The sequence below is a fragment of the Salvelinus sp. IW2-2015 genome, linkage group LG5 (assembly GCF_002910315.2).
Source record: "Salvelinus sp. IW2-2015 linkage group LG5, ASM291031v2, whole genome shotgun sequence".
In the NCBI taxonomy this organism is placed as follows: Eukaryota; Metazoa; Chordata; class Actinopteri; order Salmoniformes; family Salmonidae; genus Salvelinus; species Salvelinus sp. IW2-2015.
This window is the reverse complement of record NC_036844.1, coordinates 17,203,663-17,230,803: the sequence shown is the minus strand read 5'-3', so window position 1 is coordinate 17,230,803 and position 27,141 is coordinate 17,203,663. Positions and strand designations below refer to the sequence as shown.

General features: G+C 41.8%; 2 protein-coding genes across 2 annotated transcripts in view; one reads left to right on the top strand and one right to left on the bottom strand.

Annotated features, from left to right (window-relative positions):
• LOC111963987 (growth hormone receptor) overlaps positions 1 to 6,268 on the bottom strand; it is a 24,972-nt gene extending 18,704 nt beyond the window's left edge. Inside the window, exon 1 of the mRNA XM_023987611.2 lies at positions 5,913 to 6,268. The gene's annotated coding sequence lies outside the window, so the exon portion shown is untranslated. The remainder of the gene's footprint in view (positions 1 to 5,912) is intronic.
• A 2,285-nt stretch (positions 6,269 to 8,553) lies between these two features.
• On the top strand, positions 8,554 to 17,685 carry LOC111963986 (succinyl-CoA:3-ketoacid coenzyme A transferase 1, mitochondrial). Its single transcript, XM_023987610.2, has 17 exons — positions 8,554 to 8,713; positions 10,532 to 10,658; positions 10,895 to 10,985; positions 11,138 to 11,273; positions 11,450 to 11,599; positions 11,771 to 11,877; positions 12,113 to 12,173; positions 12,300 to 12,407; positions 12,513 to 12,627; positions 15,746 to 15,840; positions 15,975 to 16,023; positions 16,167 to 16,239; positions 16,350 to 16,425; positions 16,518 to 16,607; positions 16,724 to 16,804; positions 16,901 to 17,002; positions 17,140 to 17,685. Exons 1-17 carry the CDS (start codon positions 8,615 to 8,617, stop codon positions 17,173 to 17,175), a joined length of 1,596 nt encoding a protein of 531 aa, XP_023843378.1. The 5' UTR covers positions 8,554 to 8,614; the 3' UTR covers positions 17,176 to 17,685.
• Positions 17,686 to 27,141: the final 9,456 nt, after the last annotated feature.

Below are 27,141 nucleotides of genomic sequence, written 5' to 3'. Positions count from 1 at the left end.
ATATGTTCGTATTTTAGCAAAAGTGCGGCTAAATACTTATACATATGGCAAAAAACAATAAAAAATAAAAATTTTCTATCATCCACTCAACTCTAGAATATTTTTTTAAAATATAATTGGATTGAAATACAATAAAATTAAAGTGCAAAAATCTATTAATCAAAAACAACACTTTGTTTAAGGAGAAGTTAACATGCCAGTGAAAACAAATATTAAACTTTAACTTCTAAACTTGAACTGAGTAAAAACTCTAAATATGTGATTGCACAGTAATGTCACTTGTTTGAGTTTGAGGGTGAATAACGTGTGGTGTCCCATCTTTTCCAACAAGTTCATCAATGTTCGGGTAAGGCTCTGAGCTGAGAAATCTCAGAATTGAGTGGAGTGTTCAAGCAGTAAGTCGACTTCTGTGTGATGTCTTTGTTTCAGTTCATCAAAGAAAACAGTTGTTCACAACAGGTATGTGCATGCCAAACATAGACAACGTTTGAGCAGGCCTGGATGCGCAGCTGGCGGCATTGTGCTGGGGAGCGAAACGGTGCGAACTCCGCAGCACCACTGCCGCATATTTTGCCCTCAGTGCATCATTACATGACGGTCAAATCAACTCCATTTGAGGTCTTGGTGGGTGAGCTTTCCACGTCAAACAGCAAATGGGTTACCGCAGCATTCCAACCTGCTTTTTTGTGCTTCAAAGTCAGCAAATCGGCGTCGAAAGTCAGCGGCAAGCATACCTATTTATCAGCCAACTGTGCGCTCGGGAACGCACTGGTAGAGAGCTTCTCTTTCATGGTCTGCAGCTGGGAAAGTGGCTCAAATTTTCTTTCCGCATCTGCGTCTCCCACAGAGTCAGTTTGGTTTTAAATGCCTTCACTGTACTGTACATATCAGAGATGACATGATCCCACCCTGCAGCTGCAAGTTCATTGCATTCAGATGACTCGTAATGTCACACAGAAAAGCCATTTCACACAGAAACATTTCGTCTCGGAGTTGTGTTGTGTCTTTCCCTTTGCTGTCCAAGAAACAGACAAATCTCCTCACGAAGCTCGAAACATCTTTGAAGCACCTTTCCCTGGCTTAGCCATCGCACCTCTGTGTGATAAGGCAAATCACCATGCTCCGTTTCTAACTCCGTCAGAAATGCCTTAACTGGCGGTGATTCAAACCTTTGGCTCTGATAAAGTTAACTGTGCGCGTGATGATGCTCATTACATGCTCCATTTTCAAGGCTTTACCGCACAACGCTTCTGTGTGTATGATACAATGATAAGCTGTCAGCTCACCTGTCGCGTTTTCCTCTTGCATCTTTCCGTATCTTCGCCACAGTCCGCTCCGTGTCCACAATCGAGGTGCATCTCTTCTCTCTTTTTTATATACTCCGACTCCCACCTTGTTTGAAACCCCCGGTTCTCAGTGTCCACCTTCCGTTTTGCCATTTTTGATGGGTATCTGAAAGTTAATTTTACTGTGATGCTGACGACTGCTGTGCCAATAAATATTGAAATGAAGCAGCCTACTGCTCGGTGCGTCACCGTTGCATTGTGGGAAATGTAGTATTGGTGCGTGTAAAAGATCTGCGGGCTGCCGGCTTGCTGCGGTCTGCGGGCCGGTTCTAATAATAAATCAAGATCATCCCAGGGGCCGTAAAAAACCTTCTCGCGGGCCGGATGTGGCCCGCGGGCCTTGACTCTGACATATGTGCACTAGGCCATCATTGAAAATAAGAATTTGTTCTTAACTGACTTGCCTAGTTAAATAAAGGTAAAATAAAAAATAAAAATAGTATGGATATAGTATGCCAAAAGTTCCTGGATGTTGTCCTACATTCACCAAAATACGAAGTATACAAGCAGTGGGCACGATTTCCGCGCTTTTAGGACACATAATGCAATGGCTGTGGCTTCACAACATTTTCTGATTTTAAGAAAATGGCGGAAAAGATGCAGCCAAAAACGACGTGAGTGAATACAAATTGCTTTAATCTTCTTAATAGGGGGCGCCATTTCCACTTTGGGAAAAAATAGTGCCCAAATTAAACAGCCTCGTACTCTGTTCTAGATCATATGATATGCATATTATTATTACTATTGGATAGAAAACACTCTGAAGTTTCTAAAACTGTTTGAATTATATCTGTGAGTAAAACAGAACTCATTTGGCAGGCAAAGTTCCAAACAAGAAGTGAAAATTCTGAAATGGGTCTCTGTGACAGGCCTCGCCTATTCAATTGCCTTGTATTTATGGATATGTATGCACTTCATACGCCTTCCACTAGATGTCAACAGGCAGTAGAACGTTGAATGAGGTGTCTAGCCTGATGTGGGACCGAATGAGAGCTTTTGGAGTGACAGGTCAGCCATATTGGCAGTATTTTGCTGCGCACTAGGGTTTGTCACATCGTTTTCTGCAATGCGTTAGGTAGACACGAAGAAATGCTCCGTCTGGGACGTTATTGGATCTATTTCTGAAAAACATACTAAAGATGGATTATCAACTGAGTTTGACCAGTTTATTCGACTATTATTATGACTTTTTGAATTTTTCGTTCATGCGTAAAATCTTCATGGACACTTGAGCTCCACCATGCTAACCAAAGTTGCTAATTCGACAGAAGAAATGGACATTCTAAAACAAAACAACGATTTATTGTGGAACAAGGATTCATGGGACTGCATTCTGATGAAAGTTCAGCAAAGGTAAGAGAATATTTATGATGTTATTTCGTATTTTTGTTGAATACGTTGACTCCAACATGGCGGAGAATGGCTGAGCGCTGTCTCAGATTATTGCATGCTGTGCTTTTTACTAAAGTTATTTTTTTTAATCTAACACAGCAGTTGCATTAAGAACCAGTGTATCTTTATTTATTTGCCCAACATGTATTTTTCAGCAAAGTTTATGATGAGTTTTTCTGTTAGATTATGTGACTCTCTAAAATTTCTCCGGACAATTTGGAGTATTTTGGCGCCATGTTCACAATGTAAACCCAGGATTTGTAGCTATAAATATGCACATTTTCGAACAAAACATAAATGTATTGTATAACATGATGTTATAAGACTGTCATCTGATGAAGTTGTTCAAAGGTTAGTGATTAATTTTATCTCTATTTGTGGGTTTTGTGAAAGCTATCTTTGCGGTGAAAAAATGGCAGTGTGTTTTGGGATATTGTGGTGAGCTAACATAAATATATGTTGTGTTTTCGCTGTAAAACATTTTAAAAATCGGACATGTTGGCTGGATTCACAAGATGTTTATCTTTCATTTGCTGTATTGGACTTGTGATTTCATGAAATTATATTATATTCCCTGTGGCGCTAGGCTAGGCTATGCTAGTCAGCGTTTCTGATGAGGAGGATCCCGGATCCGGGAGGGTGGGTCGGTATGTATTTTATGACAAATGTTAAGAACATTTTGAGCAATGTAATAAAGTAATTACTTTTAAAATAAATTAAGTTACACTTTATGTTAATTTGTTAGCTATGCCACAGTCGCCAGGATAACGAACAGCATAGCATAGTATTACAGCAGTTGCTTGTATGTACCGGTAACGTTAGTTGGCTATTAATACATCAAACTTGCCAGTATATTAACTATATGCTATCCAACATTTATTGACTTGATTATTCACATCATTCTTAGCGGTATAGGTGTTGTGCATTCTCAATGGACATTGTTACTACAATGAAGTCATAAGATGTCTAGCTAGTATTTGTTACGCTAACAAGCTAGCAAGAAGTTGCAAACCAACAGCATAAACTTCCGGTAGACAGGTGAAGCACTAGTACACTCAACTGAAAGGATACTGTTTGTTTATAGTATACTAAAATTAACTAGTTGTATACAGTATGTTAGTATATTGGTATTCGAACACAGTTTAGGTATTTTAAATGTACCCTTTGCTAAGACCCGCCCCCCTTGGTTACTGTTGCAACCTCAGATAACATTTTCCCGGAATGACCAATTCCCCATTCAACCACTGGAGAAATCCCTTCACAATGATCTCAAAAACGGTGTGACTAATAAACAATTAAATTAAACACAACTACCCATGGCTGATCAAGAAACTCTTGGGTATCTTGTGGTAAGAAACTATTGGGTATCTTGTGGTGGACTGTCATTACAATTGCTTCACGGGAACCTGGTTAAAATCTGTAACATTAGTGTAGCTAGCTGAATGGCTCTGAAGTCAAAGTCAGCATGCAGTCAAGGCAAAACTGTTTTATAGCCCTCACTGGCTTTCATGGGATTTAAACATGAACTTGTCGGAGGTGTCGAACTCGAGACAGTTGCTATCCATTGGGAGTGCTGCGGTTGGTTGCAGAAACATGTAGGCGCCGGGCTAAGCGAAGGGGCAATTGCACACGCCTGATGTCTGATGTCACGGACAACGAGTGACTCAGTAGTGTGAGCGCTGTCCACAATTCCTGGTTTTCCTGGGGGGTATTGAGTTTGACCATTCGGTCGCGTTACGAAACATGACAAAGTCAACAGTCCATTGCTGAACATGACATTCAAGATCTGCAGCCAACAACTCTGGGCTGGGTTGTGTCCAGCACTTGTTTGTGAAATCAAACCATCCTACATCCTGGCCCGATTCAAGTTATTTCCCCCGCTCTATGGAAAATATAGGCGTTCTTCTTAAACAACAATCCTCTCATTTTTCTTCAATCACTATTGCTGTATGCCAACCAAAACATACCAGTCTTAAAAAAAAACTACCGCAGAGTGTAAAATGTTAATCTTAAACGACAAACAGATTTGTATGTGTTTGTTTTTACTGAAAGCTGATCTGAGAAAAACAGGATTCGATCGAGGGGGAGAGGATATGGGAGGGGCGTGGGGAAGGAAAGGAGAATGGGGCACTAACACAATGGTCTAAATAGTGTACATATTTTAGGTGTGGTGTACTAAGACACTTCTTGTTGTTGTCTTCCTGTTTTATATACTAACAGTAGAAACTCAAGAAGTAATATGTTTTAATATTGTAAATGCCTATCCATAAAAATACAAAAAATATGTTTTAGTAATTTAGCATTCACTCTTATCCAGAGGGCCTCACAGTAGTGAGTATATACATTTTTGTACTTCTTCCCATACTGGTCCCACTTGGGAATCAAACCCACAACCCTGACGTTGAACTACATCATCACGCTCAGACTTTTATTCGCAACAAGTCAGTTTGGTAGAAACCCCTAATACATGCTACACAAAATTACCTGTCGTGTGAACTAATGGTAAATATAACTCCCTTCATGGTGACAATAAGCAGAAATTAAAATTGGATGCGTTTATTTTCTGTATTCATCAACAGACAGTGTGAGCCATTGCATGCTGTACTCTCTCCTCAAAAGTCCTGATACTCATTATTTACTTTGGCAGTGCCAACTCTTCTTGGGAGGCCGCAACATGTGTTATTTTATTTCGTTTGGTGTAGGCTACAATTATGAATACAAAACGTGACTTGTCATTGCTTCGCCTATTTACTTTTTTGCACACATTTTACATGTAGGTCTACAGGATTTAGACTTTGGAATAATTGAATTGACCAATTCATAGGCTAATTACATTGAGAGATTGTTTTGAAATTGAGCCATTTGGCTTTAAATTAACAAAACGTGCACATATGCAGTAGATATTGTATATAGCCTACCGCGAAGAACAAAATATTATCATCTTAACAGTAGGATAGGCCTAGTAGACCAGGGTTTCCCAAACTCGGTCCTGGGGCCCTCCGGGTGCACGTTATGTTTTTTTGCCCTGTAACTACACAGCTGATTCAAATGATCAAAGCTTGAAGATGAGTTGGTTATTTGAATCAGCTGTGTAGTTCTATGGCAGATATGGTTGAGAAATCCCTGTACTAGCCCAGTTAGCAATGAACAATTGGGAGGCCGGTATCTACTCACGGTATAAGCAAGTTGTAAATCGCTGTTGGTTTCTTCAATACTTGATGAAGCGGAACACTCGTCTCAACCACGGACCGCAATCTGCTAGACCACCACCAAAAACGGTCACGCCTTGGTGGAAAAAATCCCCAAACTCAACATTTAAACGTTACCATATTCCAAAAATTACATATTGTAGCAAGACTCATAGCTTTCTCTATCTCGTACACTCTTCCCCTTGATTCAATTCTGTCAATCTGTGGCTGGGCGCTCTGCGTGCGTTACTGCTGCCATTAAGGGGATTCGATTAATCTGGCCGGGTAAGCGTTTCACCGGGTGAAAGTAAATTGCATTCGTTCGTGAGCCAGGTGTCCAGTTGAAAGCAGACGAAATCGGTTAAAAACAAAAGGGATGTGGGCCTAAAACATAAGTGATATAGGCCTAATTGATCACGTGCAGTAATGAGTAGGATTCTGTGTTTTCACATGCAAAAGTGAATGCTTTTGATAAAAACGTCCCCCAATGAAAAGTAGTTTGAAAATTCAAACACAGATGTATGTTTCTGGACGATGCACCATGCTGCCTTGTTGACAACACAACCGAGCTATGCAGATTAGGCTAGTGTTCGATTTGAGAAGGGGTTGCCTCCCTCACCATGTTTTCCGGTTCAAATCACGAGTCCATGACCAGATTAAGAAATTTGCAAAGGCAAATTGACAACCATATAAATATATATATCAATGGCAGCCATTGCTAGTGTACCCATTAGTTTAACAGTCAAATTGCCAGCTAAAGAGGTTCCAAAACCCTTCTATGGATTATATGTCTATGGCCACAACAAGCTGTTCTATATTTGGCCCGCATGCTGCCCAAATTGTGGCTCTGCCGACTGTAGGAATACAGTATCTGCTTGTGTTATTATTATTTTTTTTTCACCTTTATTTAACCAGGTAGGCAAGTTGAGAACAAGTTCTCATTTACAACTGCGACCTGGCCAAGATAAAGCAAAGCAGTTCGACACATATAACAACACAGAGTTACACATGGAGTAAACAAACATAGTCAATAATACAGTAGAAAAATAAGTCTATATACAATGTGAGCAAATGAGGTGAGATAAGGGAAGTAAAGGCAATAAATAGGCCATGGTGGAGAAGTAAATACAATATAGCAATTAAAACACTGGAATGGTAGATTTGACATTATACCACAGCTATGTTTTTTTTTTTTTTAGAAGCTATTGATAATCTGTGGGGGGAAAATGCTCTCTGGTGTATTTTGAACATTGTGAGCAGGCTCCTGTGGTTGGTGGTTGCAGTAAAATAATATATATTTTTACTTTAGCCTGTATTTTTTTTCCGACTACGGCTCCCTACAAGATCCTACAAGATCCTGCAATAATTCGGTCCATAAACCCGGTGCCCCGCGGCTCAGCATAATCGAATCCACCACTCTGTGGCATCGTGAAAGCGCCACCTGCTGGTAAATATTTAACATAACAGGCAAGATCACAAATGATTTCGGAGAAGTTGTTTACGCATTTTACGCACACAAATTACATACTTTACAGTTCAGTCGTGAAAAGAAACCTTTGTCATAATTTACACCCGGTGACAATTGTCCTCAATTATTTTACGGAACCGCCTTTCGAGATTGTGCAAGTTGTTTTTCTTGTTCATCTGTAAGTAGTCTATGACCTCTTCAATGTCCGCTCTCACAGACGCACATGTGGTGGCTATGGGGCATGTAAGGCCCATCCATTGATTTAGGACGCCATTTCCATAGATTTTTTCCTCGCAGTATGGATTGAAGAGTTCAATGAAGTGGAATACTCACTTTCACCTATTCAACGTTAGGTTATAAGGAGGGGATGAGTCCATATTTTTTAACCCCCAGTCTCATCTACTAGAGTGGGCATAGCCTGCACACTGAAGTGCACTCACAACTGAAAGACAAACATTTAGCAGGAAGTGTATACCATGTGTATTTTGTTCATACAACTAAAACAACTTGAAATGGTTTCCATGTTTTTTATGTTGGTTGGTTGGTTAGTTGAGGGATTATGTTATTGAAAGTAACATGGTTTTGACTTTTTTCCCTTCACCAAACAAATCATAGCAGCTGTGGAAAATCTATGTCTAGATTACATACAGTAGATGGAATACATTCTCCTCTCATGGCACTCAGCCCTGGGAGAGGTTCTATTATCTAGAAGATAGGGTCTGAAGATGTATTCCTTCACAAATCTGCCACACTGTTCAGAGTCATTATCTCGCTGGCTCTAGAGAGAGTGTTTGGCATGTGAGGAGCCCCTGACTCAACTCATTCTCTGAAGTCTGTCAAGTGAGACTCCCTACCCTCCATGCACATGCTCTCTCCCTAACAAAGTTTGGAATTGAAAGCTCGAAATACTTCTCAAGATGTGGTCTTCCATGTTGATCCTGTGATTATGCTACCTGGTCTCATGCCTTTTTAGGTTTTCACTTGAATGTGGGGGAAACAGGGACTTGCCCTTTCACGAGGTGCTTTGAAAGCCTACATTTAAACTTTAGGTCACTATGGTACTAATAAGCAGTATCACTTTTAATTGGTCAATTCCACTGTCACTCCAGGGATGCCCCCACCCCTCCTGGCCTGATTGTTGACTGGGCCCAGGGGGAATGACCTGTACTGCAAACCTCCAACACTCAGTTTTCTGAAAGACTGACTGACAGATTCTGAAAATGGCGTCCTTCAGAATTCTGTCAAAATCAGAGCAATTTCATAGAAACATATCTTCAGTGAGAAGACAAAAAGGAATACTGTCTATGCAGTATGGCAAGGTATGAACAACTTTATAATTTTACCACAACAAATTGTGTTATGTGTATAATAAACCTGAACATTAGGTAATATGTTGTTTATTAATCCAGTATATCAAGGTAGTATTGTATTGCTCCATATACAATGTAACGTTTGTGTGCTAAATTGTAACTATTGATACTGTTTAATGGTATGGAACTGTTATGAACCTCACAAGAGTATCTGTTCTGAACCTCAAGTGTTTTATTCTTGTCTCTGAAGTACATACAGTGCATATGGAAAGTTTTCGGACCCCTTCCCTTTTTCCACATTTGGTTACCTTACAGCCTTATTCTAAAATTGATTAAATATTTTTTTCCCCCTCATCAATCTACACACAATACCCCATAATGACAAAGTAAAAACAGGTTTTTAGAAATTGTTGCACATTACATTTTTTTCCCCAGCTAGCGACTGGAACGAGCTGCAACAAACACTCAAACTGGACAGTTATCTCAATCTCTACATTCAAAGACTCAATCATGGACACTCTTACTGACCGTTGTGGCTGCTTTGTGTGATGTATTGTCTCTACCTTATTGCCCTTTGTGCTGTTGTCCGTGTCCAATTATGTTTGTACCATGTTTTGTGCTGCTACCATGTTGTGTTGCTACCATGTTGTTGTTATGTTGTGTTGCTACCATGCTGTGTCGTCATGTGTTGCTGCCTTGCTATGTTGTTGTCTTAGTTCTCTCTTCATGTAGTGTTGTGTTGTCTCGTTGTGATGTGTGTTTTGTCCTATATTTATATTATTTTTATTTTTTATTTTTAATCCCCGCAGGAGGCCTTTTGCCTTTTGGTAGGCCTTCATTGTAAATAAGAATGTGTTCTTAACTGACTTTTCTAGTTAATTAAATTAAGGTTAAATATTAAATAAAAAAATACAATTGGAAAGGCACACACCTGTCTATATAAGGTCCCACAATTGACAGTGCATGTCAGAGCCATGAGGTCGAAGGAATTGTCCGTAGAGCTCCGAGACAGGATTGTGTCGAGGCACAGATCTGGGGAAGGGTACCAAAACATTTATGCAGCATTGAAGGTCCCCAAGAACACAGTGGCCTACATCATTCTTAATGGAAGAAGTTTGGAACCACCAATACTCTTCCTAGAGCTGGCTGCCCGGCCAAACTGAGCAATCGGGGAGAAGGGCCTTGGTCAGGGAGGTGACCAAGAATCCGATGGTCACTCTGACAGAGCTCCAGAGTTCCTCTGTGGAGATTGGAGAACCTTCCAGATGGACAACCGTTTCTGCAGCACTCCACCAATCAGGCCTTTATGGTAGTGTGGCCAGACAAAAACCATTCCTCAGTAAAAGGCTCATGACAGCCCGCTTGGAGTTTGCCTAAAGGCACCTATAGGACTTTAATCCATTTTAGAATAAGGCTGTAGCGTAAAAAGTCAAGGGGTCTGAATACTTTCCGAAAGCACTGTATGTGGGAGTGCTATAATACTGTGAATGGGTCACTCAGAATTCTTATGGATGAGAACTGTCTGAGTGGAGAGCCTTTGTATAAATCAAGTAGGAAACCTTCAAGCTTTTCTACAAGTTTTTATTCTAGAATGAATGTTAGTCCATGAGAGAAACCAGGCCCCGTGCTACGTGAATCACTTTGAATGAACCATTTTTGCCACAACTCTAACATACCTTTTTCTCCGGACAAAATGGGGGCACGAAATAACAACATGCACATTTGTATCAATTTCATTGAGGGGGATTGAACTAACTCTATTGATTCACTGGTCAAATCCAGGTTTACTGTGATGTCCTTGTCCAAATTGTCATGTGGTTATTTCAGTGTGTTGCTCACCCTCGGGTGTGTGGCTGTTACTTCTCCACCTCCTGCCCCAGGGATGCCCGTTTCTTTACCGACCCCACAGAGGCAGTGAAAGACATCCCAGATGGCTCCACTCTACTGGTCGGAGGTAGCATACTGTACCTGCTCTCAGGCCTTTTTCATCACATATTTATGCTTTAGTCAAATGTCAAATTCAAACGTTTTGCGTTTCAAACCTCATGCAAATCTTCTGCTTCTGGGAAAACAATATGTCATATTTGTTTAAGCGCTAATCATTAACATTCCATGTTTGCGCTTGTACATTAGTTTGGGTAATGTATAGGATAATTCAGAGTTTAATGTATTCTTCTGAATGTTTTCCAGGGTTTGGTTTATGTGGAATACCCGAGAATCTGATTGGGAGTTTATTGAAGACTGGAGTGAAAGGTATCACAGCAGTCAGCAACAACGCTGGGTAATTAGGCTACTACAAAATGAGTGTGTGTGTGAGTGCCTTTGAGTATAGTTGTTTTTGTGCATGTGTTGTATGTATCTAAGCAAGATAGAAATGTATTTCTGTTATTCTAGTGTGGATAAATCTGTCTGTGTGTGTGTGTGTGTGTGCAGCGTGGATAATTTTGGTCTTGGTCTGCTGCTGAGGACCAAGCAGATCAAGCGGATGATTTCTTCCTACGTTGGGGAGAATGCAGAGTTTGAGAGACAGTACCTTTCAGGGGAACTGGAGGTGGAGCTAACGCCTCAGGTTAGACTCTAATGACTGTGTGTCACTCTAAAGTATTTTCTCCATTTGGTTTGTAATGAAAAATGGATTTGCATGTCATGCTCGCTATAACAAGTTTGTTATACAATTTTTGTATCTTGTTATAGCCTGCGTGTTAGATCGTGTTATGACTTTCATATATAATACATCTACTGAAGGGTACCCTGGCAGAGAGGGTACGTGCCGGCGGTGCTGGGGTCCCTGCCTTCTTCACGCCCACTGGGTATGGCACACTGATCCAGGAGGGAGGCTCACCCATCAAATACAACACAGACGGCAGTGTGGCCATCGCTAGCAAGAAGAGAGAGGTATGCAAAAACACACACAGATATTCATATTGAACCTTTATTTACCCAGGATACTTGACATCTTTTTTTCCAAGAAAGACCCGGTAATATTAGAGAGATAGAGGTGGACACTATGGGGTCAGCTCAGCTTTTACTCCTGACCCTCACACATGTGATGTCATTATCCCACAGGTGAGGGAGTTCAATGGCATCCACTATGTCATGGAGAGAGCCATCACAGGGGACTTTGCTCTGATCAAGGCCTGGAAAGCTGATCGAGCCGGTAACATTGTGTTCAGGTGGGGTTGGCTGATTTTTCAACAACCTTCACAACAATCATAAGAACGTGTTATATTCAAACTCCACAAGAGGTCAGCATTTTCTAGCATGATGTTGCGCCACTGCTAGTGCTAACATTCAAAATCAATCAACAGCGACTGTCACTGTGAATGATTATATAGTTCATGCACTGACTCTACCTGGCATATCAGCATACAATAAACAGTTCATGATACTGTCTTTGTCTTTCTATAGAAAAACAGCACGGAACTTCAACCAGCCCATGTGTAAAGCAGCTAAAGTCACCGTAGTGGAGGTTAGCACGTCAATGAACCAGTTTCAATGAACAGTTTCTTCAACTATCATGTGTGGCCTAAGAGTTTACTGAACCTTACCCCAGACTTTTAAACCCTAACTGGGTCTTTGGTTACTGCTGTCTTAGGTAGAAGAGATTGTAGATGTGGGGACCTTTGCTCCAGAAGATATACATGTCCCCAGCATCTATGTTGACAGGATTGTGAAGGGGGCAGTGTATGAGAAGAGGATAGAGGTAAGCCTGCCTGTCTGTGTCTGTCAGTCTGTTGGTGGCAGGTAATGTGCGATCGGTTGTTTTCTCTGTGCTATTGATTGGCAATAATCCCTGTTCACTGTGCAGAAGAGAACGGTCCAGAAAGGCTCTATGGAGACGCCCAAACCCAAGAGGAAGGCAGACCTGCTCCGAGAGAGGATCATCAGGAGGGCAGCACTGGAGTTCCAGGATGGGATGTATGGTATCCTTTACACAGGATCAGGGCCGGAGGGAACAGTGTGGATTGATATTGATACACGTGAGGTACATATAGGGCTATGGCGGTCGCGAAATTTCCTCAGCCGGTGATTGTCAAGCAAAATAACTGGTCGGTCTCACGGTAATTGACAGTTAATTAACAAACACATTTAGCATCTCCTGGCTTGCACACAGCCTACAAGCCACTGATGTCTAATAAAGCCATGTAATATAGTCTACACCACAATAAATCCATTCTTTATTTTAGACAGTTCTAAAGAAATTCATTTAGCAGACAAGATTTGCTTAGAATTCCGTGGCATTATTTTATAGTATGAAGAATACAATTGAACAAAGCTGAATTAAATTGAAAGGATATTTTCTCCAAACGATTTGAGGGAGTGTGCACATGCGGCTATTCTGTGTTGAGCGGTTAACAAAGAAATAGTTACTCTATATGCTTAATTTTGAAAGACATGAGCTCATGAGCTCTGCTCTGTTTATTTGCGCAGGCTGTTCACACTTCAGTCTCTCATTCACAATTTGACGATGCCTTGAATTTCTCTGGGTCATCCCCTTTGTGGCCGTAATGCATCCTAAAAAGATCCATGCCTTTTGTGGCCAGTGGCCGTTGTGCCCTTCTCCCTGAGTGCTGCGTGCTCCGAAGCACCTCTCACTCACATGGCTCTCCATCACGTGATCGGGTCTTTCTCACAGGCTACAAGTGAAGACAGACACATCGGGGACGCAACTGTGTGCGTCCTTATCCAATTCTGAGATTCTTATTGGAAAAACTGTCCACATTTACTTTTCGTCAGCCAACAAGATGAGAAAGGCCTAACTAACAGCAAAAGCACTAGCCTATGTCAATCGACTATCCCCCATAGTACAAAAGTTGACCTGTTCTGTGTGAGAAATAAATATTCCAAACATAGTCTGGAACAGTTGTAAAATGCGATAGATCCAAAATTAATTCAACCACTAGCATCACTAGTTTTTTTTTTACATAATGTGGTGGACCCAACAGATCAGAACATGTGGCAGAAAATGTTGATAAACTATTAGGCTATTTCTTCACATTATAAGCGCAGCAATGCGCACACGGCAGTATGCTATATGCTCGAATGTTCCATTCCATCAAATTTATTGGTCACATACACGTGTTTAGCAGATGTTATTGCGGGTGTAGTGAAATGCTTGTACTTTTAGCTCTGACAGTGCAGTAATATCTAACAAGTAAATCTAAAAGTTTCACAACATATACCCAAATACATGTAAATCTAAGTAAGGAATGGATTAAGCATATATACATATGTCAGAGCGGCATTGGACTAAGATACAGTGGTGTAGTATAGAATACAGTATATACATATGAGATGAGTGATGCAATATTTACACACAATTAAAGTGACTAAGATACTGTAGAATAGTACAGAGTACAGTTTATACATATGAGATGAGTAATGCAAGATACGGAGACATTAAAGTTGCTAGTGATCCATTTCTAAAAGTGGCCAGTGATTCCTAATATCTATGTCTATAGGCAGCCGCCTCTGATGTGCTAGCGATGGCCTTTTAGCAGTCTGATGGCCTTGAGATAGAAGCTGTTCTTCAGTCTCTCGGTCCCAGCTTTGATGCACCTGTACTGACCTCGCCTTCTGGATGATAGCAGGGTGAACAGGCATTGGCTCAGGTGGTTGATGTCCTTGATGATCTTTTTGGCCTTCCTATGGCATTGGGTGCTGTAGGTGTCCTGGAGGGCGGGAAGTTTGGCCCTGGTAATACGTTGGGCAGACCGCACCACCAGCTGGAGAGCTTTGCAGTTGTGGGCGGTGCAGTTGCCTTACGAGGTAGTGATATAGCCCGACAGGATACTCTCAATTGTGCATCTGTAAAAATTTGTGAGGGTTTTAGTTGTTAAGCCAAATTTCTTCAGCCTCCTGACGTTGAAGACGCGCTGTTGCGCCTTCTTCACCCAGAGGCGCTGTTGCGCCTTCTTCACCACACTGTCTGTGTCGGTGGACCTTTTCAGTTTGTCAGTGATGTGTACGCTTTCCACCTTCTCCACTGCGGTACCGTCGATGTGGATAGGGGGGTGCTCCCGCTGCAGTTTCCTGAAGTCCACGATCATCTCCTTAGTTTTGTTGATGTTGAGTGAGAGGTTTCCGCAAATGCGATTATGCATATAATGCTTTTATTATACTAAAAGTGCATTTTTAAGGTGAAAATTCTTCCCCAAACTTGAAACTCATGCGATCCTTATGTATGACACCCTTTGTAAGCAGATTAAATGTTCTTAAAATTAAGAAGTTATTTGGCCACTTTAGTTGCGATACAAACCTTATCAAAATTAGGCTACATGAGGTGTGCGTATATGATTCGAAGAAGTCGCAAAAAAAAGCATTGTTTCTTGCCTTATGCTGGGCATCATTCACAAGTTAAAATATATAATTCACAAGTGATAGGCTAATATTGTCACCCATCAGACTATTCTTGATTTGAATTTTTACCAATACTAAATAATATGTTTGAGATTTGTGGACCATTATCATGCACCTGTCTCGAAGCAGGGGGGGACGGACGGACATGTAATCTTTGTACTTAAACAGCGAATTTAGGACACTTTTCCCGTGGTTCATTTTCATGCCAGCCAGGTAGCCTATACTCCTGTTGTAGAGATAAACAATGTGCTTAATATAAGGAAAGTTGAGAAATAAATATAGAAGGACTAGCCTATAGAAAGCTGAGAGGCCATCACTCTGTTTTCTCATGCAATTACATAGCCTATAGAAATGTTGCACAACATGAGCTCATGGGCTCACATGAAGTGTTTGATTATATTTTTGATTACATTTGCATTGATGTCAGAGTGATTAGAGGAACAGTAGAGTTCGGTGTACCAGGCAGTTAGCAAGTTTGGTAGACTACTAATGACCATTAGCAGCATCAGAGCTTGGAGAAGCCTAATTACCATGACTAAACATGGAATTTGACTGCCTTCATGACTCATGACTGCCAGTGTGGAAGTAATATGGTCACCAAACAGCCCTAGGTATATACAATATGTAGACGTGGTGGATGTGATTGGTTATTAATAGGTCCCTTGACTATAGCCTCTTCAGCAAACCTTGGTATTGGGATCCCCATGCTGGCCAGCAACTTCATCAACTCTGACATCACTGTGCACCTACAGAGTGAGAATGGACTTCTGGGCCTGGTGAGCCATATTAAACTGTTAGATTTACAGATACAAATAGAATGTGCATTCAGGAAAGCGGGCACCCTCTCTTTGACATAGCCCTGTGTGTGTGTCTGTGTCATTGTGTTGTTTTGTCTATGCATTATAAAAAGGGTCCTTATCCCACCGAAAGTGAGGTAGACCCAGACCTTATCAATGCAGGTGCGTACAGCAAGCCCATACGTCAACACTACACCTACAAAGTTGAAGAAAGTCTTTGGACATGCTATCCTCAAATCAAAGCTTTCTTGGAACATCTTTCCTGACCTTTACCCTCCTACCCAGTCTCTGTTTGTGTTATTTAGGTAAAGAGGTTGTAACTGTGGTTCCTGGAGCTGCGTTTTTCTCCAGTGATGAATCATTCGCTATGATCAGGGGGTGAGTGCTCAAACCACCTACTGTACTCCCCGATCTTTAGCTCCGCTAACCTTAGTATCACTTTTTCCTTTGGAGTATCTGAAGGTAACATGAACCACCTCTACTTTCAGTGGCCACATTGACCTGACCATGTTGGGGGCCATGCAGGTGTCTAAGTATGGGGACCTGGCCAACTGGATGATCCCGGTATGATCATGTCTCTTTCAACCTGGCCAATTGTAGGAATACGTGTATATAATGTTTCAACATGTGTATGCTCTCTTCATTGACTTCCAAAGGGAAAGATGGTGAAAGGAATGGGAGGAGCTATGGACCTAGTGGCAAGTGCAGGAACCAAAGTGGTGGTGACCATGGAGCATTCTGCTAAGGTACACAATGACACTACCCCTGGTACTTCATACATATGGTTTTGGACCTTACTACTGTACCTAATACACTATAGGAGTGTACCCTACAGTAAACCTTTTCTCCTTACAAACTTAAGGGGGACAAACACAAAATCCTGGAGAGTTGTACTCTCCCACTGACAGGGAAGCAGTGTGTGGATAGGATCATCACTGAAAAGGTGAGCTTTTTAAATAAAGTTAGGCTTGTCAGCTGCAGGCAGTGTCAATCTCCTCTCCCTGTATGCAGTCGCTTACACTTCCCCCCCATCGCCCAGGCAGTTTTTGATGTTGACAAGGCCAGCGGCCTCACTCTCATAGAGATCTGGGAGGGGCTGACTCCTGATGACATCAGAGCGTGCACTGGCACAGACTTTACTGTGAGTTTGACAAACCCATCATATCTCGACAGATGAATCATGGGATAACTACTGACTCATTAAATCAACACTGAAGGATCTGTGCTTCCATTATAATGAATGACTCAACTCTGATCACTGTTTGTGTTTCTTGATAGGTGTCCCCAAATCTAAGACCAATGCAGCAGATCTGAACCCAGTGACTCCAAGCCTTTCTGCAGTGCACAGAATCCTTCTTTTAACATTCCACATGACCATAGTGCTACAAATGCATGTACACAACACAACTCTGGGAGAAAGGTATAAATAGGCCTGCAGACTTGAAGGTATTGACAGTTAGGAGTCAGTCGGCTACAACGTGCCTGTGACTTACAATAGAATCAGCTTGCTGAAGTCTAGGCCTACAATGCAATGACTGGTCATTCAAAGGTGTACATGGTATGATCCATGGCAGATTGATTTACTCTTTTAAAATGGCATAACTAAATTTGTTCTTGAGTTTCATAATTTTACAGAGTCACTCAAGTGCTAAGTGTTTTTTTTGGTTCAGGATGGGATGATACAGCAGCAGATGGCACAGGGATGTATTGTCTGCATGATATCATACATTATATACACTTGAGAGCAACTGGGGTAGTCAAACTCATACAATGTGTCTAACTTGGGTAAATTCAGCATTGTGACCTTTGCACTAATGGTACGGCACAGAGAGGCTCAACCAGGAAAAACAATTGTTACGCAACCTGTTCCCTACTCAGAAAAAGTAGCAGTGCTGTTTGAACAAAACCACTTAAATTTCATGATTATACATGCAGTGTTACACAATACCATCATAAAAACAATGACACCATCTAAAGTGAAAGACTAGGGTGGACTAAGTTAAGTTCAGGATTGTTGCTGCCACCATCGGTCAGAATGCAATGACGAGATTTGCATTCTCAATTAATTTCACACACAGCAAAGGCAAACTGAGGCGGGGGGGGGGGTGTTTGCTCCTGGATTCTGTTGGATTGTAAGGCCGGTAGGTAGGGTGTGATGGTCTAGGAGGAAGAGAGAAAATACATGTCAGGGGCAAATCAACATATAAAAGTGCATGAACCAAGTAGTGCCAGGTGAATAAACAGGACGGAAATATGTAATCAATTCAGAGCCGACTATCCTTTTGGGGGCTCCAAGCGAGATTTGGTTGCCCCCTTGCAGCAAATCATTAGTTTTAGTGGCCCCCCTCTTAAAAGTGGGGATAATGCGTTTTAAAAATGAATTTCCTGCAATTCTACACCTTTTTGCCATGGGGCAGAGAAACCTTGCAACTTTATAATAAATGTTATGCTTTTTCTAGACATGATTTATGCCACATTAATAGAATATCTGAGTAAGAATGATTTTGTTAGTCAATAGGGAAAGTCAGGGCCCCTGGACACGTGCCCTGTGTGCCCAGTCGCTAGTCGGACTGAAGTTTAGATCAAAATTAAGTGACTGCCAGTGACAAGAGTATAACTGCTGATGCACAACCAAATTGTGAAAGTGAGGAGTGGGGCATATTAGCAGAAAATGAAAGCTCTTACAATATTTGATGATTACATTTCTCTGAAACAGGCTATAAACTACATGCGCACCACCAAGTCAGAACAGTAGGCGAAATTAAGAGGGGAAAATAGACCAAATTATCAGGGTGAGACATTGGCTACTAACATCTACACAACATACACTTTGTATTGCTTTCTTAGCTACAGTATACATATCTCCCTGGCAAATGTAATAATTTATACAGCAGCATACAATACATTTTTGCACTCACCTGGTTGTGCTGTGCTCACAGGAAGGTGGCGCAGTGGTCCTTCGTGGGCAAATTGTCATCAAAGTTGCAGGCAATCTCAATGCTGTGCGTTACAGGGAAGACATCCTCCTCCCTCATGTGGTACCCTTCCTGCAGGCTCATCCTGACATGACCCTCCAGCATGACAATGTCACCAGCCATACTGCTTGTTCTGTGTGTGATTTCCTGCAAGACAGGAATGTCAGTGTTCTGCCATGGCCAGTGAAGAGCCCGGATCTCAATCCCATTGAGCACGTCTGGGATCTGTTGGATCGGAGGTTGAGGGCTAGGGCCACTCCCCCCAGAAATGTTCAGGAACTTGCAGGTGCCTTGGTGGAAGAGTGGGGTAGCATCTCACAGCAAGAACTGGCAAATCTGATGCAGTCCATGAGGAGATGATGCACTGCAGTACTTAATGCAGCTGGTGGCCACACCAGATACTGACTATTACTTTTGATTTTGTCCCCCCCCCCCCTTTAGTTCAGGGACACATTATTCCATTTCTGTTTGTCACATGTCTGTGGAACTTGTTCAGATTATGTCTGTTGTTGAATCTTGTTATATTCATACAAATATTTACACAAATATTTACGCAAGTTTGCTGAAAATAAACGCAGTTGACAGTGAGAGGGGAGAGAAACCTCTGCCTGGTGAAGTCCACAAACATGTTACATGTAACAAAAGTTACTTGACCTACAGCATGGTCAAGAATGTAAGGTTTCGAACTACTAAACATTTAAAATAATTTTTATATAATAATCCAAATGGATTAAGCGTTGCCCCTCAGTGTCATTCATAGTAAAACTTTTTTTCTATTGAAATTCATTGTGGAGAGCTCCTTTATATCTTTTTTTTTGCTGAGTTTATCTGTATTCCCAGTCATGTGAAATCCATAGACTAGGGCCTAAATAAAAAAAATGTAATTGACTGATTTTCCTTAAATGAACTGTAGTTTAGTAAAATCTTTGAAATTATTGCATGTTGCGTTTTTGTAAATGTTCAGTGTATTTTGAGGAGTTAGCAATTATGCATATACAAATCCTTTTCAACTTATTTCCTCTGATTTTGAAGGCATGACAGATCTAGTGCCAACGGTGTGTTAGGAAGAAGTTCTTCTTGTTCGGGAAAGTGGTCAAAACCACGTGAAAATCTGGTGTATTCTCAAGAACTCCAGAGGAATGTCACCCTTKGTACACCAGTTACATATTTACAACAAGTGCTACAATGAATCAAATGTTATAGTAGAAAAGTTCAAGTCTGAATTGTTAAGTATAGAAAGCTACTGAATCGAATAGTTCTGAATTGTCAATAACAGACTCATCGTATGTAATCACCTTTGTCAACCATGATCCTGTTTTCAGAGTAGAATAAGCTGTCTATTAAGACCTATGTCATCGGTGGAGACACGTCCTCCATAGCTGGTCAGAGTGTCCTGGACCTGGAGAACCCAGAGGCCAATGGACAGATGTATGACCAGTGGGTCTGCTCTGTCAAGGACTTCCCTCGGGTCATCAACATGAAGGTAGCATAATCAAATTTTATTAGTCACATGCACCGAATACAACAGGTGTAGACCTTAGTGAAATGCTTACTTACGAGCCACTAACCATTAATGCAGTTAAAAAAAAATACAGATAAGAGATAAAAGTAACAAGTAATTTAAAGAGCAGCAGTGAAATAACAATAGCGAGACCATATACAGGGGGTACCGATACAGAGTCACAGTGCGGGGGCACCAGTTACTTGAGGTAGTATGTACATGCAGGTGTTCAGGAGTCTTATGGCTTGGGGTAGAAGCTGTTTAGAAGCCTCTTGAACCTAGACTTGGCACTCCGGTACCGCTTGCCGTGTGGTAACAGAGAGAACAGTCTATGACTAGGTTGGCTGGAATCTTTGACAATTTTTAGGGCCTTCTTCTGACACGGCCTAGTATAGAGGTCCTGGATGGCAGGAATCTTGGCCCTAGTGATGTACTGGGCCGTTCGCACTACCCACTGTAGTGCCTTGCGGTCGAAGGCCGAGCAGTTGCCATACCAGGCAGTGATGTAACCGGTCAGGATGCTCTCAACGGTGCAGCTGTAGAACCTTTTGAAGATCTGAGGACCCATGCCAAATCTTTTCAGTCTCCTGAGGGGAAATGGGTTTTGTCGTGCCCTCTTCACGACTGTCTTGGTGTACTTGGACCATGTTAGTTTGTTGGTGATGTTGACACCAAGGAACTGGAAGCTCTCAACCTGCTCCACTGCAGCCCCGTCGATGAGAATGGGGGAGTGCTCGGTCCTCTTTTTCCTGGAGTCCACAATCATCTCCTTTGTCTTGATCACGTTGAGGGAGCGGTTGTTGTCCTGGCACCACACGGCGAGGTCTCTGACCTCCTCCCTATAAGCCATCTCGTCGTTGCCGGTGATAAGGCCTACCACTGTTGTGTCATCGGCAAGTTTAATGATGGTGTTGGAGTCGTGCCTGGCCGTGCAGTCATGAGTGAACAGAGAGTACAGGAGGGGACTGAGCACGCACCCCTGAGGGGCCCCTGTGTTGAGGATCAGTGTGGCGGATGTTGTTACCTACCCTTACCACCTGGGGGCGGCCCGTCAGGAAGTCCAGGATCCAGTTGCAGAGGGAGGTGTTTAGTCCCAGGGACCTCAGCTTATTGATGAGCTTTGAGGGCACTATGGTGTTGAACGCTGAACTGTAGTCAATGAATAGCATTCTCAAATAGGTGTTCCTTTTGTCCAGGTGTGAAAGGGCAGTGTGGCGTGCAATGGAGATTGCATCATCTGTGGATATGTTGGGGCAGTATGTAAATTGGAGAGGGTCTAGGGTTTCTGCGATAATGGTGCTGATGTGCGCCATGACCAGCCTTTCAAAGAATTTCATGGCTACAGATGTGAGTGCTACGGGTCGGTAGACATTTAGGCAGGTTACCTTAGTGTTCTTGGGCACAGGGATATGGTTGTCTGCTTAAAATATGTTGGTATTACAGACTCGGACAGTGAGAGATTGAACATGTCAGTGAAGACACTTTCCAGTTGGTCAGCGCATGCTCGCAGTACACCTCCTGGTAATCCGTCTGGTCCTGCGGCCTTATGAATGTTGACCTGTTTGAAGGTCTTACTCACATCGGCTGCGGAGAGCGTGATCACACAGTCTCCCGGAACAGCTGGTGCTCTCATGCATGTTAGTGTTATTTGCCTCGAAGCGAGCATAGAAGTAGTTTAGCTCATCTGGTAGGCTCGTGTCACTGGGCAGCTCTCAGCTGTGCTTCCCTTTTGTAGTCTGTAATGGTTTGCAAGCCCTGCCACATCCAACGAGCATCCATCTCCTATCATTATAACCTTTTTAGTCATAATATATATATAAACAAACTTTTGGCGGGATGACATGTTATACTATATCATGTCCACCCATATTGTAAACTTAAAAAATATATAAAGGTTCTTCCCCAGCTTTTTAGGTTCCTTGGATAACTTTTGCCCAATAAAGAACCTTTGCATTAAGTGTGGGGTTCTTGACGTGGCATTTGTTCTTTAGAATTCTAAAAGGTTCTTGAAATACATACTGTAGATGCCTGCAGATGTGTCTCTTTCATAGCACACAGAAAATTGACCAGTGTTAACTAATGTTTTCAGTGTAACATTTATAGTGTTGATTCAAGAGTTCAATTAACATTCAGTGGTGTAAAAGAACCCCAGTGTTGGTGTTAATAACCAGAGTTGAACCAAAGCCATGCCCATCGTTATCATATTTTCCAGCATGCTCTATTGCAGATTTTTTGTTGTTTGTTTCAACGTCTATGTTTTTGTATGTACATTGATTACTTAACCGTACGCAATTTTTAAAAACTATTCCCATCTGTTGGACTTATTGCAACCGTTACTGAAATGGATTTTCCAGTTTAGATGTTTAAGGTAGTAGCATATCTTAGTCTTCCCAACCCTGGCAATCGTTCTGAATTGGAGGTTGCTGGTGATTACACATTCAAAATGCTGGATATCCCCATTCTGTCTGGATTCAAATAGGACCACTGTATTAAGGTAAAACTATAGTCTCAAAAGAAGGCCTTATTGAAACATGTTTTGTCTTAAAGAATTTAATTTGAATGATAACACTAACCTAGGATCTCACTTGGTGAAAGCCACAGGACTGAAAATGAATGCAACAACCATGTCTCTAACACTAGCAAGCACAGACATGGATGGTACTGGTAACTCAAAAATTCACTTGAAAGGCACCCTGGGAAATATGTAAATAATGCTTAAAACCCTAGAGCAGGGCTATTAAATTCCGGTTCTAAAGGTCTGAAACATTTCTGTTTTTTGATGGTTTATTGTTCTTTAGACACCCTCACCCTAAAATGGTTCCAATGACATCGCTCTCAATAACCTTATTTGGTTCCAACTTGCACCTTTATTTTTAAGAGCGTAGCTGCGACCAATGTATGAGCTGGAGAAGGAGGTGCAGTATGCCGAGCTGAAGAAGCTCCTTCTCATGAGAGCTACAGAGGAGTACCTGGCAGAGGAACATCCCTGCCACAACAACGGGCAGCTCCTGCTAACTGGAACAGTGTAAATGTTATTTTAATTTTATTATTATTGTACTTTTGAACCCTTTTTCTGTTTTTATCCCCAATTTCGTGATATCCAATTGGTAGTTAATCTTGGCCCATCGCTGCAACTCCTGTACGGACTCTGGAGAGGCGAAGGTCGAGAGCCATGCGTCCTCCGAAAAACACAACCCCACCAAGCCGCACTGCTTCTTGACACACTGCTCGCTTAACCCTGAAGCCAGCCCACCAATGTACCAAACACCGTACAGCTTGCGACCCGAAGTCAGCGTGCATGCGCCTGGCCACCACGAGTCGCTAGAGTGCGATGGGACAAGGTCATCCCAGCCGGCCATATCCTCCCCTAACCCGGAAAACGCTGGGCCAATTGTGCGCCGTCTCCCGGTCACGGCCGGTTGCGGCACAGCCCGGGATCGAACCCGGAACTGTAGTGACGCCTCTAGCAATGCAATGCCTTAGACCGCTGCGCCACTCGGAAGGCCAGCACATTCTAAATATGTCTGCAGGTCTGGCACCTCAGGCCCTGGCTGTGAAAGTGGCACTCATTAGAGAGCAGCCAGATTGCACACTTCATGTAATTTAGGGTTGTTTAATATTTTGTTCACTGGCACTGTATTGTTCCTATTGCCCCTTGCCTCTGACACTTGGCCAGCAGGATTTCAGATCAATGTATATAGTTGTACATTTATGCATAATGATTGTAAATGTGATATTTTGGGTATGTGTTTTATAATGGGTGATCCATGGGAGCTGTAGCTGCTGGTTGTCATGGGGATCCTGTTCTCAGGGTCAAATGTCAAGGCGAGGGGGGGCCTCCCTTGTGTGAGCTGCCCACAGAACACACGTCCTGTTAAGTGCCAGACCTACAACATTTACAGTGAGGAAACTTGACCGAGCAGCTGTCATCGAATTTGATAAACTTATCAGTCATGTGAGGACTCACTTGAAGTGTAAGAGGAATGGGAGATGGAGTAATACAGTGCTGAGGCATACGGCTCATAGAGAGAACTGGATACTATTATGAATTGTGTGGTGAGCCTTCTGGAGCCAAGAGCCGCTGAGGCATCCCCCAAGTGTGTGCTTCACAGAGTGGAAGGCGAGAAGTCCAGTGGCTATATGACTCAGGCTGGTTCCCAGACTTGCCCTTTACAATATCATCAGCAGACTCCATCACTATCATTTGACCAGCTCCCTCCGCTCAAGCCGTCAACTGACTAATTTATCTGCATGTCCAGCCCGTATTTATCCTGACAATGAAGTGTTTCGCAATTTTTCGTTCCAGAGCTACAAGCAGAATAGAAAACAATTTGACATAAATTGTTGCATTCATTAGTTTTGACAAATGTCAATTGAAAAAATAAGGTCAGACAAAGCAAAAACCTGAAATGATTTTATATAAATGCTGTAAGTACAGAAATTGTATGGTCACTGGGAAATGAATATCTAACTAGTCAGTGACAACTGTAGGCCAGTTGGAGTTTGACAGCAGCTGTGAGCTTATTACAGTATTGTAGACACTATGTTCTGGGATTTCCTATGATCTTGGGACAGCGGTCGGTTGTGAGGGAATGTATTAATGTCCTCTGTTTTTAGTGTATGCAACATGGACTGACTGGTTTAAATATGTATGATGTGAGAATGTATTTGATCCTTTTTTAATGGAAGGTGATACCAAAGAAAAATGGTATTCTATGGACAGTACCTTCAGAAAGTATTCACACCCCTTGAATTTGTCCACATTTTGTGTTACAGCCTGAAATTTAAATTGAGAGTTAGTGTCACTGATCTTCACACAATACCCCATAATGTCAAAGTGGAATATTGTTTTTAGAATTTTTTTCAAATAAATATTTATTTTTTTAAAGCTGAAATGTCTTGAGTCATTAAGAGTTTAACCCCTTTGTTATATCTATCCTAAATTGGTTCAGGAGTAAATGTCCGCTTAACAAGTCACATTAGTTCAATAATAGTGGTTAACATGATTTTCAAATGACTACCTCATCTCTGTATCCCACACACACAATTATCTGTAAGGCCCCTCAAATGAGTAGTGAATTTCAAGCACAGATTAAACCACAAAGACCAGGGAGGTGTTTGGTCTCTAGATACTCATGGATCATTTAGTAAACATTACCAGGACAAAACCAGTCCTAAGGGCTGACAGGGCTCCTCATCATGTGTGGACATAGAAAGACCAAAACACATATTTAGGCAGCCATATTCCTTGAGTATTTCGTGGGTGATTGTCTATGGTTAGTTGCCTGTGTCAGCACTATTATTATATAGCTTCACGTTCGTTTTGTTGTTTTTGTATAGTTCGTTCAGTGTTATTTCTTCATTAAAGAAGATGTATTCAAATCACGCTGCGCTTTGGTCTCATCACTATAACGAACGTGACAATTATATTCTACTCAATCCATAGATGTAAATGTCATTCAGACTTTTCTGGCTATGAAAGCTGAGGATCATTGCTAGGTTCTGAACTAATACGTATGCCAAACGTTTGCGTACATGCACAGATCGGCTAGATAGCTAGCTACACATCCATAGGCATACAGGCATTTTTATTCTCCACTGCACAATAAGCAAGAACATAGCAAGCTACGTTATTTCATCTATCTGCATTGCATGGCAAATATCAGCAAGGCAAGCTTACAAAATTGTACATTCAATTTGCAGTAAATGCTTTAGCTAGCTAGATTCTTTAACGTAAACTCACCCCATTCCGTACAAATGTGCGCAACCGCAACATTCAAACGAGGCTACAAAGAAAACTAATGGGACTGTAGCGACTGTGTTGACTTCAAAATCGGGGGTGTGAACTAGGTTTCTATTCAAGCGTTGATCGACATGGTAATGGCTCTATAGTATTGGAGAAAAGTTGAAAAAACGGACCCTCCGTTACATCTAGACGTGTCATGTCGTAACGTACAGCACGCATAAAGCAACTATTTCTGTCTTACAATCTCTCTCCACCAGGTGTAGCACTTCTCTCATCCTTTAAAAACAAGAAATGGACAGTGACGGGGGTAACGGGGGATACCTAGTCATTTTTTGCGTCTTCATTGCATGCGATCATCATTCTCAAAGCCGCTGTTTACTTCTAAGATCACTTCAGCACCGCCCTAAAAACCCGATTCAAATTCGACACAAACCTTCAAATAGGTATGTAATGACACATTATATAAACTCTTTATAGTGTTTTATTTACATTTTAGAGGCGATAAGGTGATAAATTGGACAGCAATTTTCCCACACAATATCTCTCCTTCTCACCATCACGCTAGTTTCGCTTCCCCACCCACCATTTTTAAAAAGACCCGACTGCTTGAATTATGCAGAAACGGGCAGCGTTTAAGTCATGTCATTTATTCTGTTGGAAAGGGGAGAAATTGTGCTTTACAATGGTATTGACATTACAGTTTATCTGGAAGTATTACATTTTGGGGCGCTAAAATAAGGGCAATTGTACGGACCAAGGCGATGTACGAGTTTACGCGAGTTTACGTTACATCCACTGTCACAAGACGAAAGCCTGGTTTGCTGGTTGTTTCAGGATTCCCTAAAACAACACCCATAAAGCTAGCCAGCAAGTCAGCTAGCTTGCTAAATCACGATTTTCGTAAATTTAACTTCATGAGAAAAGAATATGCATAATTGTTTGTCTCTACATTAACATTAACGTTAACATATTCCTGTCAACTGTACATTTTTCGTATGATTCGTTATGACGTTATAATCACTTACATTTGCTTCCATCCTAGTATTTTTGTCAGCCAT